This window comes from Suncus etruscus, chromosome 6 (genome assembly GCF_024139225.1).
Source record: "Suncus etruscus isolate mSunEtr1 chromosome 6, mSunEtr1.pri.cur, whole genome shotgun sequence".
In the NCBI taxonomy this organism is placed as follows: domain Eukaryota; kingdom Metazoa; phylum Chordata; class Mammalia; order Eulipotyphla; family Soricidae; genus Suncus; species Suncus etruscus.
This window is the reverse complement of record NC_064853.1, coordinates 93,349,498-93,363,868: the sequence shown is the minus strand read 5'-3', so window position 1 is coordinate 93,363,868 and position 14,371 is coordinate 93,349,498. Positions and strand designations below refer to the sequence as shown.

At 40.7% G+C, this 14,371-nt stretch overlaps 1 protein-coding gene and 1 non-coding gene across 2 annotated transcripts in view; one reads left to right on the top strand and one right to left on the bottom strand.

The window, feature by feature from the left end:
• Window positions 1-14,371, top strand: part of MCF2L2 (MCF.2 cell line derived transforming sequence-like 2) — a 257,863-nt gene that overhangs the window by 199,949 nt on the left and 43,543 nt on the right. The window contains exons 19-22 of the mRNA XM_049775600.1: window positions 614-729; window positions 1,995-2,064; window positions 8,155-8,247; window positions 10,276-10,368. Of these exons, the coding sequence (XP_049631557.1) occupies window positions 614-729; window positions 1,995-2,064; window positions 8,155-8,247; window positions 10,276-10,368 (372 nt within the window). The remainder of the gene's footprint in view (window positions 1-613; window positions 730-1,994; window positions 2,065-8,154; window positions 8,248-10,275; window positions 10,369-14,371) is intronic.
• LOC126013159 (U6 spliceosomal RNA) lies at window positions 11,502-11,607 on the bottom strand. Its single transcript, XR_007497487.1, has one exon. It is a non-coding gene; the product is annotated as a U6 spliceosomal RNA (small nuclear RNA).

The following is a 14,371-nucleotide window of genomic DNA, read 5'->3' as shown; positions in this document are numbered from 1 at the left end:
AGCATCAGAAGATAACCTATGCTGAATGGATGAGTTACTTCTTTTCTTTCACACTTGACTTGTATAATGTAAACTTTCCCCCCAACTTGCATGGCTACACTTTGATTTACAATATGATAGAATTTCATGCATAAAGTGTTCACCCTTTATACACTAACCACCAGAGTATCCAACATAAACATTTTAAAATATATTTGTTATTCTATAAAAACATTACTTTATTTTTATGCTTTATTAATCAGAAGAACATGTGAGCAAAATGAAAGCCAATAAAAGTGTCTGATGGAATGGATTTTAGGAAGCTTTGCCCTCTTTCCTAATCATTTATTTAAGTTTTGGGGCCGGCGAGGTGGTGCTAGAGGTAAGGTGTCTGCCTTGCAAGTGCTAGCCAAGGAAAGGACCACGGTTCGATCCCCCGGCATCCCATATGGTCACCCTAAGCCAGGGGCAATTTCTGAGCGCATAGCCAGGAATAACCCCTGAGCATCAAATGGGTGTGGCCCGAAAAACCAAAAAAAAAAGAAAAAAAATTTTTTTTTGCCCTTGGAGCAACTAATTGGATCATTTCTTTTATGTTCCCTTGAGCCAAACCTCCCTTCTTTCCCTTCTGCAGGGATATATTACACCAATGGATTATATTTGGCTGAAGCATCTGATTCCAGATGTTCTTCAGAACAACAAGGACTCTCTCTTTGGGAATATTAGAGAACTTTATGAATTTCACAACAGGTATGTCATAATTTAAATTAATCAGGTAACTAGCAAGGTGGAAGGAAGACAGATGGGCTTTAAGGGAAAAGAGCATAGACATTTTCAGTAAGCCTGTGATTCAGAGTTTCTGGGTTGGTTATGGTAGGATGGGAATGCAAGTGAAGAAAGAAATGTCATAGGAAACCCTGAAGAAGAGGAAAGACATTTATGGGCCATATACTTGTTGTCAGGCATCAGTGTCTTTGTGTGTATCTTTGCTTTTATCTCCCTTCATCCATTAATATTGATTGGGCACCTGTTCTGTGTCTGGCATTGTGTTTACTCACCATTGGGAATACAGTGGTTAAACCAAGATGCAGAGTCACCTATTTCTTTTCACAAGAGAGTTCTGAGAAGATGGGAAGTAGAATAAGTATACTTATTTAATGGTCAAACAAGTTAACTTTTAGCCCAGAGGGTGTTTGGGGTTTAAGATCTAGGGAAATAGAGGAGAGAGGGACTCTGGAATTGGGTTTTCTTGTTCATTTCTCTTTTGTAAATTCTTCTTCACTTTTTAGTTTTGTGAATGGTATTTTTTTCTCTTTTCTAAAACCTTTCATTTTACAACAGAGAATATGACCACTTGCTATGATGAACCCAAGCTTAGATATGGTAGATGGAGTGTGGAAAAGACAATGACTTGGTAAAACAAGCCTCCATTGTTTTTTAATCATATCTACTGGCATAAATGAGACAGAAAACTGATGGAAATTTCATTCTTGCTCCCTTCCCTTATGGCAGCTATTCAGTCTCCCTGAGCTCAAGTTTTTCATTCTAAAACTCTGTCTTGCAAAGTTTGGTTAAGGTTAAAATGAGAAGGTGTTCAGTTTAGCTTCTGCCTCGGCTTACTGTACGCTCACAATGATTTCAGATCTAACAGTCACTACTATAGTGATTCTTATTACATCCTTGTCCTGTAGTACAACGCATAATGTAAGCAGCTGCCTCTATAGCTAAGGCTTAGAAAGACCAGGAAAACACTGGGAACCCTACTGCAGTTTTCCTTCTAAATATGTGTCGGAGATGAGTTGGAATTCTAGTCATGTCAAGGAAGGTATTTTCCCCTATCCAAATCAGGATGTTGAAGCTGAGTCAAGAGCAATAAAGCCTGAAGAACCACATTTTTCTAGACAAATCTTCAAACCTAAAATGTCTTAACGCCTTCAACCCTCATGTGATTTTACTTAAAGCCCCCATACATATTTTTTACAAAATCAAAAATTCTTATACCTTTCTTTCCCTAGGACTTTTCTAAAAGAATTGGAAAAGTGTTCTGAGAATCCTGAACTTCTGCCATGTTGTTTTCTCAAGAGAGTAAGTCTGTGCTCCCCATGCATCAAAACAACCCAGCGGCTAAAGGTGACCCTTAATATTCACAGTCAGTGTGGCAAGGACAAGTGGAGACATAATGATCCAAATTTTCTGCAAAGCAGGAGACCAATGCAGGAAATGCTCTACCAGTGTACAAAGAACCCACTTTGCAAGAAGCACATTTCAGAACTGACTTCTTGCAAAACTAATTGTAATGGAAGACTCTCCTACCCAGAGTCAGTCTCTAACCTGGTGCTCCTCCTTTGAATAATAATAAACTCGCTGTTTTAGGAGAAGAATTGCATTGCAGGCTTAAACCCCTCAGTGAAGTTGCATTAGTGCCTTCCAGAAAAGTACTGATCTCCTGTCTACAGATTTCAGATAATATATTTCTTTCATTTTATTTTTCACAGCCTAGGTATGATGAGAGAAATTGAAATATCCAGTTTCTCTTAGAGTTAGCACTTAATCTGTTAGCTTCCTGTCCTTCAACCCCATTCTTCTGATTACTTCCCTTTTGGAAGTGCCTCTTGGGAAAGACTGCCTGCTGCTTGCTGTTTCTTCCCACCCCTGCCTTGGGCAATAAATAAGCTATTCAGGCCAGAGATGCTCCTGGGGAACTGGCACCCAGAAAGGCTTGATCTGACATTGTTCCCCACAGGGAGTCCTGCCTGTAAGACAACTAGGCAGAAGTTCCAGTTCCCCCACCCCCAACTTCTCCCAATTTTCTTTTCTTTCCCAACTTAACCCTCCTTGGTTTGCACTTTGTGAGTCTGAAACACTGCATAGAGCCACTTAAAGCTTTTTCAACAACGCAGATTGTGACTGATAGGTCTTAAGTGTGGTATCTGTAATAACCGAAAAGTGGCAAATCCCAAATCTCCAGGATTCAGGATATTTGATGCAGGGGAAAAACACAACCTTCTGGAGATTTTGGAGCATATCCACTGTCTCAATGGCCTTCCTTCTGCTTATGCTCATTATGAGTTTTTATTTTTGTTAACTAGCATCAGAATTTTTTTTTTTTTTTTTTGGTTTTTGGGCCACACCCAGTAACGCTCAGGGGTTACTCCTGGCTATGTGCTCAGAAGTTGCTCCTGGCTTGGGGGACCATATGGGACACCGGGGAATCGAACCGCGGTCCGTCCAAGGTTAGCGCAGGCAAGGCAGGCACCTTACCTTTAGCGCCACCGCCCGGCCCCCAATAGCATCAGAATTTAAGATACTTTGAAAACCATTTTATATACATTTTAAATTTTTTTCCTTTTGTGTGTGTGTGTGTGTGTGTGTGTGTGTGTGTGTGTGTGTGTGGTTTTAGGGTCACACCCGGCAGTGCTCAGGGGTTATTCCTGGCTCCATGCTCAGAAATTGCTCCTGGCAGGCACAGGGGACCATATGGGATGCCAGGATTCGAACTGATGACCTTCTGCATGAAAGGCAAACGCCTTACCTCCATGCTATCTCTCCGGCCCCATTTTTTTCCTTTTTTTGAGTGACTCCTATAGCACTGTTGGCATTTTATACTTTTGTTTGTTTTTGCATTCCTACACCTCTTAAACCACCAATGTGAAATCTAGTTTAGATATATTTTTAAACTGCTTCTGATATTATTGTAAAGACTTTTAAAATTGTCTAGTGAGGGGCTAGATAGAAAGATAGTACAATTTGTAGGGTACTTGCTGTGCATGCAGCAGATCTCAATTTGATCCTGGGCACCCAAAGCCCACCAGAAGTGATTCCAGAGCACAGAGCCAAAAAAAGCTTTGAGCACCTCCAAGTATTGTATCTCAACACAAAAGAATAAAATTGACCAATGAAAAAGGACCAAATTCCTGTGGGGTAGGGGAGTAGATATTATCAGATTAAAATTGCTCAACTATGAGGGAAACAGAAAATTACTAGCTTTCTCTCCAAGAGTTTTACAAAGCCTCCATATTAAAAGAAATTTTTACATCATTATCCTAGACCATAAAATACTTATAATCCTAAAAATGTTCTGATATTAGAGATTGCTACACGTCATTAAATTTTTTTTATTCTTTATTTTGGAGTCATCCCCAGCAGCATTTAGGGCTTTCTCCTGTGCTCAGGCATCACTCCTGGCAATGCCTGGGGAGGGAGGCAGAGAGGAACCATCTGTGATGCTGGGAATTTGAACAGGAACAGCTAGCACTCAAGCATCTAACCTCCTGTACTATGTCTTTAGCCCCATTCATCAGAAATTCTTATCAAACACAAAGTGATTAGACTGGGGTAGAATAGTCATTACATAATCTTTGCCTGTCCTTGAAGGAGCAAGTTTGGCAATTATATGATCTTTCAGTATCCTTGAATAAATACTTGAATGCTCTTAAAGGAATACTTTGCTTGCTGTCATACAAAGACCTAAATTTGTTACTCAATAAAGCAAGACTATACTTTTTTTTTATTAGAACAACTTCTCTTTGCTCAACAATATTTACAGAATTCCACTAATCATGGAATTGAATTTTGAAATACTGCTCAGGTTAAGTTTTTTTAATTAGATTCTGCAGCCCGTGGCATCTCGAAAGAGATATCTACAGAAAGAAACCTCTTAATAATATTTGTCAGTAGTTTTGCTTTGAGTTTGATGTCCTTTGAAATTTCACACAGTGCTCTGAAAAGAGTACTGCATAGAGCACAGGAAATATATTTTTTTACTTTAAGTTTCAATTGTTATTCATATGATCTCTACCAACTCACTAAAGTTTTTAGTCTCCCTTTCCTTCTTCATGCAACAGACTTAGTAATATTGATATTTGGGGACCAAGATATAGTATAGTGGCAAGGCACTTGCCTGCAAGCAGTCAACCCAGGTTAAATCCCTATCAACCCATATAGCCCCCCTAATACTTGCCGGGAGTGAATCCTGAATACAGAGCCAAAAATAAGCCCTGGGCACCACCAAGTGTGGCTCTAAAACAAAAATAATATCAATTGACGTGGAAGCCTCATGGCCCAATCCCAAGGGATCGGAGAGACACAGGTCTGGTAGCAAACACCGACACAGGAAAAAAATCCACCCAGATTGAAGGGAATAAAACAGTTTCAGGAAAATTCTACCACAAGCCTTCCAGTGCTAGCAAGAGATACTAGCAGGCAGTCAGCCCAACTATGGAAAAATGAAACTGAAGGCTGTTTCACCCTGAGACCCAAGTCTTTATTGTGAAGAGAAAGACCACCCCCTAGGGTGGATAACATATAGGACCAATCCAGAGGTACTTAGTCCATGATGACAAGCACCAGCAAAGAAGAATTATCCTGAATAGAATGGAAACAAGTCATTACAATAATTAACTTGTAAAGTTGTGGAAATCAGAGAAAACAATGTATCCAGAAGACTTTGGCAAAGGAAGGGGGGCCTGACAGTAACTACCAGTTGTTAAATATTCTGTATGTATTAGGTAATTGAAAAGGCTTTTATTTATTTATTTATCTATCTATTTATTTATTTATTGGGTCACATCTGGCAGCATTCAGAGGTTACTCCTGTCTCTGTGCTCAGAAATCATTCCTGGCAGGCATGGGGGACCATATGGGATGCCGGGACTCGAACCACCGTTGGTCCTGGGTCAGCCATCTGCAGGCAAAAGCCTTACCATTGTGCTATCTCTCTGGTCCCAGCAAAGGCTTTTATATATCATTTTGTTTAGTCTGACAGCAATCATACTGCAACTGCAAACCCAATTAAACAAAAAAGAAACAAGTATATGAAGATTAAATAATAACATTGAGTGAAAGTTTGTCATCAACAAAGTCAAAAGTAGATCCTGGACATCCACACAAAAATCATGGTCATAATTGGTAAACAATTATGTGCAAATATAAATTGTTTTTTGGTTTTTGGTTTCTGGGCCACACCCTGCGATGCTCAGGGGTTACTCCCGGCTATGCACTCAGAAATCGCTCCTGGCTTGGGGGACCATATGGGACTCCAGGGGATCGAATCGCTGGCCGTCCTAGGTCAACTGTGTGCAAGGTAAAACGCCCTACTGCTGAGCCCCCACTCTGGCAAATATAAATTTTGAGTAGCAATTTTACTCCCTGATTTATGCTATACAAAGGTGAAGGGAAAACTGGTGTTTTCATAGCCTCCTAGTCAGTTTATTCCTTTCTCTAGAGAATTCTGAACTAAAGGGAAAAAGTTGGCCCAGAGTTGTGAGCCACATTGGCCATAGTTAGTCCTCAAAGGCCAGTAGTGTTCCTAGTTGCTCAAAGATAGAGCACAGGACCAAAAGAGAGAGTTTTTAGAAAGGTGGGTTTGTTTGAGTTCAGCATCCAGTAAGGAAACCATGGTCCTGCTCCTTTTCTAGCAGAGTTTGAGGAAAGGTAGTTACAGCTAAGATATATCTTTGGGAGGTAGATGGTTCTCCAAAGTATCATCTAGCTTCAAGGAATTTTTTTTGTAACTAAGTATTGAAAACAGTGAAACCTGAATTTTTTTTCTCAGACCTATATTTTAATTTCTTGGCACACCAAAAGACCACATGTGGGTGAGCTATCTCAATCCATTTATTTTATAATTGTGGCCTTCATTCTGGCAGGCTACTTTATCCTACTCTGGGAACCACAAAGTTTAACAGATGTACAGGGCTGGAGAGATAGCACACAGGACTGGATGCATGCTTTCATGGTTCTTTGAGCATTACCAGGAACAACCCAAGCTCAGAGCTGGGAGAAGTCCCTGAGCACCACCAAGTGTAGCCCTGCTCCCTCCTCTCACTAAAACAAACAAACAAACAAACAAACAAAAAGAACATGGAGCTTTAACACCACAAAGACATTCAGATGGTAGTTCTGAAGTGAATGAATAATGGATGTATTCTTGTTATGGTCTGAGTTATTATTCTAGTTCCTTAACCTAGAGATATCTAGGTTAGAACTGTCTAACAACATTTCTCAAGGTCTCTCTTTCCCAAGTGTGTATATGTGTGCATGTGCATGTTGTGTGTACATGCACACACCTGCGTGCTTTTTCATCACAAAAGGAGCGAAAGACAGAGGTACTGTTGTTCTAGAAAAGGAACATTTACTACTAGGGGAGGGGAAGAGCTACAGAAATAGAAATCATTAACTCCAGAGCTGTGCTTAAAAGCAGGATAGACAGTGGAAACTGTGAAGGAAGAAAAAAGCCATGTGCAAGTGGGTGACAGTGACAGAAATCCTTAGGGAAGGTGCCATGCTGCTAGGCTCTTATGTGGGTAGCACCAAGGAGGGTCAGGATCTCCTGAAAAACTTGGCAGTTGGACTCCACTGACTCTGGGCTATCCTGTCAGCCTGGCATGTTGGAGATGTCCACCCACTTCACAGAGCAGTCTTGGATATTAGGAAGCCCTAGACATATAGAACCTGGAATCTTTCTTGATAGCCAACGTGGAGAGAGTCCTATGACTTTCTTATCTCACAATCTTTTTTGCTTGTTTGTTCTTTTGGGAGCTACATTGAGGCTTAGTAGTTAGTCTTGGCTTTGCATTCAGGGATCAGAATGGACGATATGGGATGCTGAGAGTCAAACCTGAGTCAGCCACTTGAACCCACTGTACTATTTCTCTGGCCCTGAGCTGAAAAAGACTGAAGCAGAGCTTCTATTTTGCCCATGTGACTTCTATTTCTGTCCAGTGGTCACATTTTCCTGCTGTGATGTCTAGGTCTTAGTTGTTGCTTTTCTTTTTAATGGTTGTGGTAAGGAAAGGGTGGAAGGAAGTGAGGGAGGGGTGTTTCAACACCAAGAGATCCTGGGGAGATGTTTGGGGAGAAGCTGGGATCCCTATGAAGAACTGAGAAGGACGAGCAAAACTCCAAGACAGCTCTGGTTTGTGAATTTGTGAATTTATCAGTCTGTTGCTACTTCCTCCTCACTCCATTAGTTTCTGTGTTTAGTACACAAGGTGCTTTGTAATCTTCTCCTCAAACACACTCACCCCAATTTAAGGTTACTTTTCCTCTATCCCTCATTCCATACACCTAGAAATTACACTCTATTGAATTAATAGATGAACTGTGTTATTTCTTCCATGTGCTGGGGAAAAAAAGATGGCCTGATTAATTTGTGTTTATTTTTTCCCCACTCAGAAAGAAGATCTTCAAATATATTTTAAATACCATAAGAATCTTCCCCGAGCCAAGGCAATTTGGCAAGAATGTCAAGACTGCGCATACTTTGGGGTAACATGGAGCTTATACTTTCCACAATTTTTTTTCTTACGCAATATTATACAATATTTATGTGCATCATTGGGAGATGCTTGGGCCCCACCTGGCTGTGCTCAGGTCTTATTACTGGCTCTACTCTCAGTGATCAGCACATGGAAGAAATAACACCGTGTGGTTCTGAGGGTCAGATGGGATGCTGTGAATCGAATGGTTTGGCTAATTGCAAGATAAGTATTTTATCCATTATAGTATCTCTCTGGTTCCTTGTACACAAAAATGCTCCTTTTAAAGCACAGCGGTTTACAAGGTTGTTCATAATACAATTGTTTCTTTTTTCAGTTATAAAGTTGTTCCTGATTCATTTCAGTCATAGAGTGAACAACACCCTTCACCAGTGCTCATTTCCTGCAACCAATATCCCCAGTTTACTTTCCGCCCCCCTCTCTGCCTTTTTCACCTGCTTATCTCTATACAGACATTTTTCTTCTCTCTCTCTCTCTTTCTCTCTTTCACTTGATTGCTCTTCTCTTTTTCCTTTTAAACACTATGGTTTGCAATGTTGTTATTGGTATCATACATATCACTTTATTTTCTTCCAGAATGATCATTTCCAACTCTCATTGTCATAGTGGTTCCTTCTCTGCCCAAACTGCAGATCCCACTGTTTGTGACAAATTTCATATTACGGACTGGTCCTCCTGGCCCTCTTCTCTATTGTCTCTGTGTATTATACCATACTTTCTTTTTTATATCCCACAAATGAGTGTGATCATTCTGTCTATCCCTCTCCCTCATTTTGTTCAGCATAATATTCTCCATTTCTACCCATATATAAGAAAATTTCATGGTTTCATTTTTTTTCTAACAACTAGTTAGTATTCTATTGTATAGATGTACTACAATGTGCCCAGTTTCCCACCCACTTCCCCAGCCTTTCCCCTTGCAGGCATAAATATTTATTTCATATTATTTATTACAACACAAAGGCAAGTGGAATTATTAAAACTTAGTCAATGAGTCAATTGTGATCATTGCTATGTCTCTCAATAGTGTTACTAAAGTCATTAATTCAGAATTTATTGGTCTGGTTGCTATTAGCTGAGACTCCTATGTTATAATTTTGGTTCCTTAAGCTTGGTGGTCTTCTATGCAACTTTCCAATCAAATTTGCTGTCATTTTACCAAGATGACAATACTGTGAAGTGTGGAGGTGTTGCATGGCCATGTATGTAATACAGGAGTGATAGATCTGTAGATAGTCAGTGACTTTTGCTTTGCACTTTAATATATCTCAATATGGGCTGTTTTACCTTCAGACAGAAAGTGGAATCTGCCTAAAACCCATCCTAAGAAGATACCAGAGGTGTCAGTTCTGAACAGTTTACCTGGGAAGATTTTGCAGTCATCATACCTTTTAGGAGATTAGTTGTGGAGCTAGGTGATTTCTTTTCACAGAAGATAGTGGATATGTGCGGGGGCTCACAAATTCTCTCTTCTTTAGAAAACATTAGAAATTTTAATGCTACTCTGTGACTCTCGAGATTTGGGGGCATCTGTAGTCTGGTAAGAAACTAGAAGTCTTCTAGGATGAGTCTGAAGAAAGTAATTAAGTCAAAGGGGACATAGTGGAATAATGGTTCAGTCAGCTACCACCTCGCCTCTAGACTCCATGTGACCTTAATAGAACTGGCCCCTCTACTGCTGTTGTCTAGAAGAGTTTGAAGTATTATCACTCTTCCTGTCTTCTAGTGGATTTGCTTTCTGAAAGATTTCAGTGGTCTGTCCTGCTTCCTTGGTTGTTATGAAAATATTAGCCATCCTTTGTCCACTTACCTTCTCCCTCATCTCACACTGTTCCCTGAGGAATTAAACAATGAAATTAGTGGATGTCAAAGTGGGTCCTCTCCAACTTCCCCTCTGGTTCATGAGGAACTTGTTTCATTGCCTATATTTCAACACTGCTGCTTCTTTTGACCTGTTGGGGGGATGTGGGAAACATAGTTGATTTTTTTATGTTATTTCTGCTTTTTTTTTTTTAAGGTATGCCAGCGCCAATTGGATCACAATCTCCCCCTTTTTAAGTATCTTGGAGGACCAAGTGAAAGACTTGTAAAATACCAGCAGCTATTGAAGGTGAGACCCCTGGATGGCAAATTTCTGGGTGAGGAAGCAGACCTCTCTTACTCTAGTGTTTTTCCTGAGGTGTCCAGACTTGGGACTTTCTCTTCCTGTAGGCTCTTTCTGCTCTCTGAGTCCAACTCAGTTTTTATTGAGTAAGACTAGATATTCCTGAAGTTGGAAGGGACTTATGATCTTGCATGTCTGAAGAGTCCAGCTCAAAGGAAGACAGACCATGGGGAACACAGTGGCTACTCTGCTGGCAGCTGAAAGAGTGGGGGGGGGCATCCAGAGATTCTATTCAAGTAGGGTCTCATCGTTCATTCCATTGAGACCAGGAGTTTCCCAATAGTCATGTGATTCCTCCACAGCAGTTTCTCAAACCTGGCAGAGGCAGTACAGGAGTCTCTTTTGACACATCCATCTCCATCCTCAGACTAATCATCTTTCTCAAGAGCAGAATAACAGGATGGATTTTCCTTTGTGCAAGAGCTCTATGTGTTGGTCTCTGAAGAAATTGTTCTCACAGGCGAATTCTCCTGACATCTATTCAAGACCTGAAGCTGTGTTAGGGAGGCTTTCCCTCAGGAGCAGAGGAGAATGTTGGACATTCTAGGTTGTGGTGTTTTCTTTTGAGGGGATGTGAGGGTTCGTCAGTAGTTCTAAGGATCATCAGAGCTATGGGAGGTGTTTGGGAGGCCTTTGGGGCTGACATTCCACTTCCCAACTATTTATTTTTTGGGTGGGCACACTTGATATGCTCATGGCTCTGTGCTCAGGGATCACTCCTGACAGGGCTCAGGGACCCATATGGGATGCTGGAGATCACACTTGAGTCAGCCACATGCAAAGAAAACACCTTTCCTGCTGTATTATTTCTCCAGCACCCACTCCCCTCCCCATTAAATTTGTTTTGTATTTATTTTTAGACCACAGAAAAACCATTGGGGTTATTTCTGGCTCTGCACACAGAATTTACTCCTGGAAGGCCCAGGAGACCATACAGAATGCCAGTGATCCAACCTGGATTGGCCACACACACACACACACACACACACACACACACACACACACACACACACACACACACAGCGTGTGTAAGCTTTTTTCTACTGGGTGTTTTTTTTTTTTCAGCTTTGAAACAACTTAAAAATATGGAACGCTTCACAAATTTGCGTGTCATCCTTGCACAGGGGCCATATAATCTTCTCTGTGTCATTCCAATTTTAGTATATGTGTTGCCGAAGCGAGCACTCTACTGGGTCTTTTGTATTTCTTTGAGCCCCAAATCAGAAAGGCCCAAGGAACCTGCAGACAATGAGGAACTTCAGAACCTAACATCCACCCTCAGAATGTTGCCCCTTTCAGCTCTGAGTCAGCAGTCCTAGTTTTATGGGTGCACCTTGGCCAACTATGGGATGGTGGGGCCCCTGAGTTTTTTATTTTCTCCTAAAGAGGATAAAAAAATCCATCAGGTTGCTTGGAGAATTGAGAATGCAGTTTTGTAAACTGGCTCAATGTTAGCCCTTCAAAAGCTTCCCATCATGTCCCATATGGGACCATGACATACCAATGTGGAGATGAAGATGATGACCTTGTGACCTCCAATGTATGTTGACACAGTGGTCACAAGAGCCTCCAGGACTTTCATCATCGTGTAGGCTAGTAATCTCCTTGAGCTTTTGTAGGGCAACCCCAGGGGTCCAATGAGAAGCCAGAAGGACATAAGGGATGGTCCTCAGTCCGGTTGCCCTGGGTAGTAAGGGTTCAGTTTTCCCACAGTATTTATTGACTTGGGTTCTGTGCCATCGACAGAGGATGCAGCAAAGATTTTTTTTCTTTTCTTATTAGCCAGGTGCATTTTTTTCTTTTCTTTTTCTCTTCCATTTTTTGGTAGTTGCGGCCCAATTTTTTTTCTCTTCTTCCTTTTTTTTCTTATCCTTTTTATCGCAAACAACAACAAAATAGATAATCTACAGCAAGCTGTAAAGTGGAGCCCAGTTGCGCTAGTATTCTGGGGGGAAAGAGAGCGAGATATGAGATACATGCTGGAAACGGGGGTGGAGGGAGGACAGCACTGGGGGTGGGAGTGCCCCTCATTCGTTGTCACTAAGTACCATAAATAATTCTGTGAAAAAAATTAAAAAAAAAAGAAAGTGCCACAAATTCTCAGTGCCTCTTTAATAGGTTTAATAAAAGCAAAAGAAGTTTTATATTAAAGCCAAAAAAAGAAAAAGAAAAAGAAACGGAATGGGGATTTAGACCCTTTGAGTGTGGGTCTCAGCACTGGCAATTGCAAGCTCTGGCATTCAGGTCACTCCTTCCTGTTTGCTTGGAAAATGTGGCTAGTACCTGTAGCTGGTGTCATGACTTCCTTATTATGCTTTAGGACAGCATTAAATGAGGGTATACAAGTCAAAAGTACTTAGATATTTATCAGCTATTTTCTATTGGAGTAAACAAGACAGAACCACTCAAAAATATTCCTGATCCCTAAGGGAGTCTCTGTAGAACTCTGGCAGTCACTCAAAGCAAACAAGGTTTTCTCATAGATGAGCTCAGTGTGTGCTCTGAGAGCGAGGAGCAGCCCCATAAGAGAAGAACTTTGCCATGTTCATCATCAAGCAGTTACAGCCCATTTCTGCCATTCCTGCCATCATTCTAGGGGCATCATCGTTGAACCTAAACACTCTAGAAAGAATCATAGAATTCTGGTGTGGAAAGTATTTTTTGTTTTGTTTTGTTTTTTGGGTCACACCCGACAGTGCTCAGGGGTTACTCCTAGCTCTATGCTCAGAAATAGCCCCTGGCAGGCACAGGGGACCATATGGGATGTCAGGATTCGAACCACCGTCCTTTTGCATGAAAGGCAAATGCTTTACCTCCATGCTATCTCTTCGGCCCCAAGAAAGTTTTTCTAAATACTAAAGAAACAGTACAGTGAATAGGGTGATTTCAATGCACTAGGTCAAACCTAAATTGGATTCTAACACTCTATATGGTTCCCCAAGCTTACCAGGAGTAAGGCCTGCACACCATCAAATGTAGTCCCCAAAACAAACAAACAAAAGAGAATGGAATAATAGATTATACTGTTTCTGGAGCCGGAGAGATAGCATGGAGGTAAGGCATTTGCCTTGCATGCAGAAAGACGGTAGTTCGAATCCCAGCATCCCATATGGTCCCTAAGCCTGCAAGGAGTGATTTCTGAGCATAGAGCCAAGAGGAACCCCTGGGCACTGCTGGGTGTGACTCATAAACCAAAAAGAAAAACAAAGCAAAAAAATAGATTATACTGTTTCAAAAAGAGGACACAAGAGTGGCTGGAGACATAGTACAGGGATTAAAGCATTTCCCTGTCAGAAGTAATTCCCTGAGCACGGAACTAGCTAGGGAGTAAGCTCTGAGCACCATCAGATGTGACCACAAAACCAAATATAGCAACAAAAAAAATGACAAGAATGAAAAAATAGGGGCAGTATGATATGTAATAAATTTTGCATGTGACGAATGATGAGCTCACAGGAATTAATAATAAAAAAAATGGAATCCAGAGCAGTAGTATGGTAGTACAGTAGTGCCTTGCATGTGGCCAACGCAGGTGTGATCCCATCTGGTTTCACCATCTCACCGTGACTAGTTCCTGAATGAAGAACCAATAATAAACCCTGAACTCAGCGGGGTATGACCCAAAAGAAAATAAATAAAAATTAGATTATAAAAAGATATCTATAAAATGCTATACCTTTATTTCAGAGATTATAAGACTAATAATTATCACAAAAAGTTTTTGGAAGACATAATGTCTAACAAGTCATGCAAGTTGATGAGGCAATATATTTTTATCAGCATACATGAGAAATAGGTGCATTTAAGGACAAAAGAAATTCACTTTCAATGTTCTCAGATTGCTTCTAACAGGATAAGCGATTTATGTAAACTATCAAATTTAACACAGGAAATTTTTCTTGCCTTTATTGGTTAATTAAGGTTGTTTTGCACAATGAAAGATTATTCA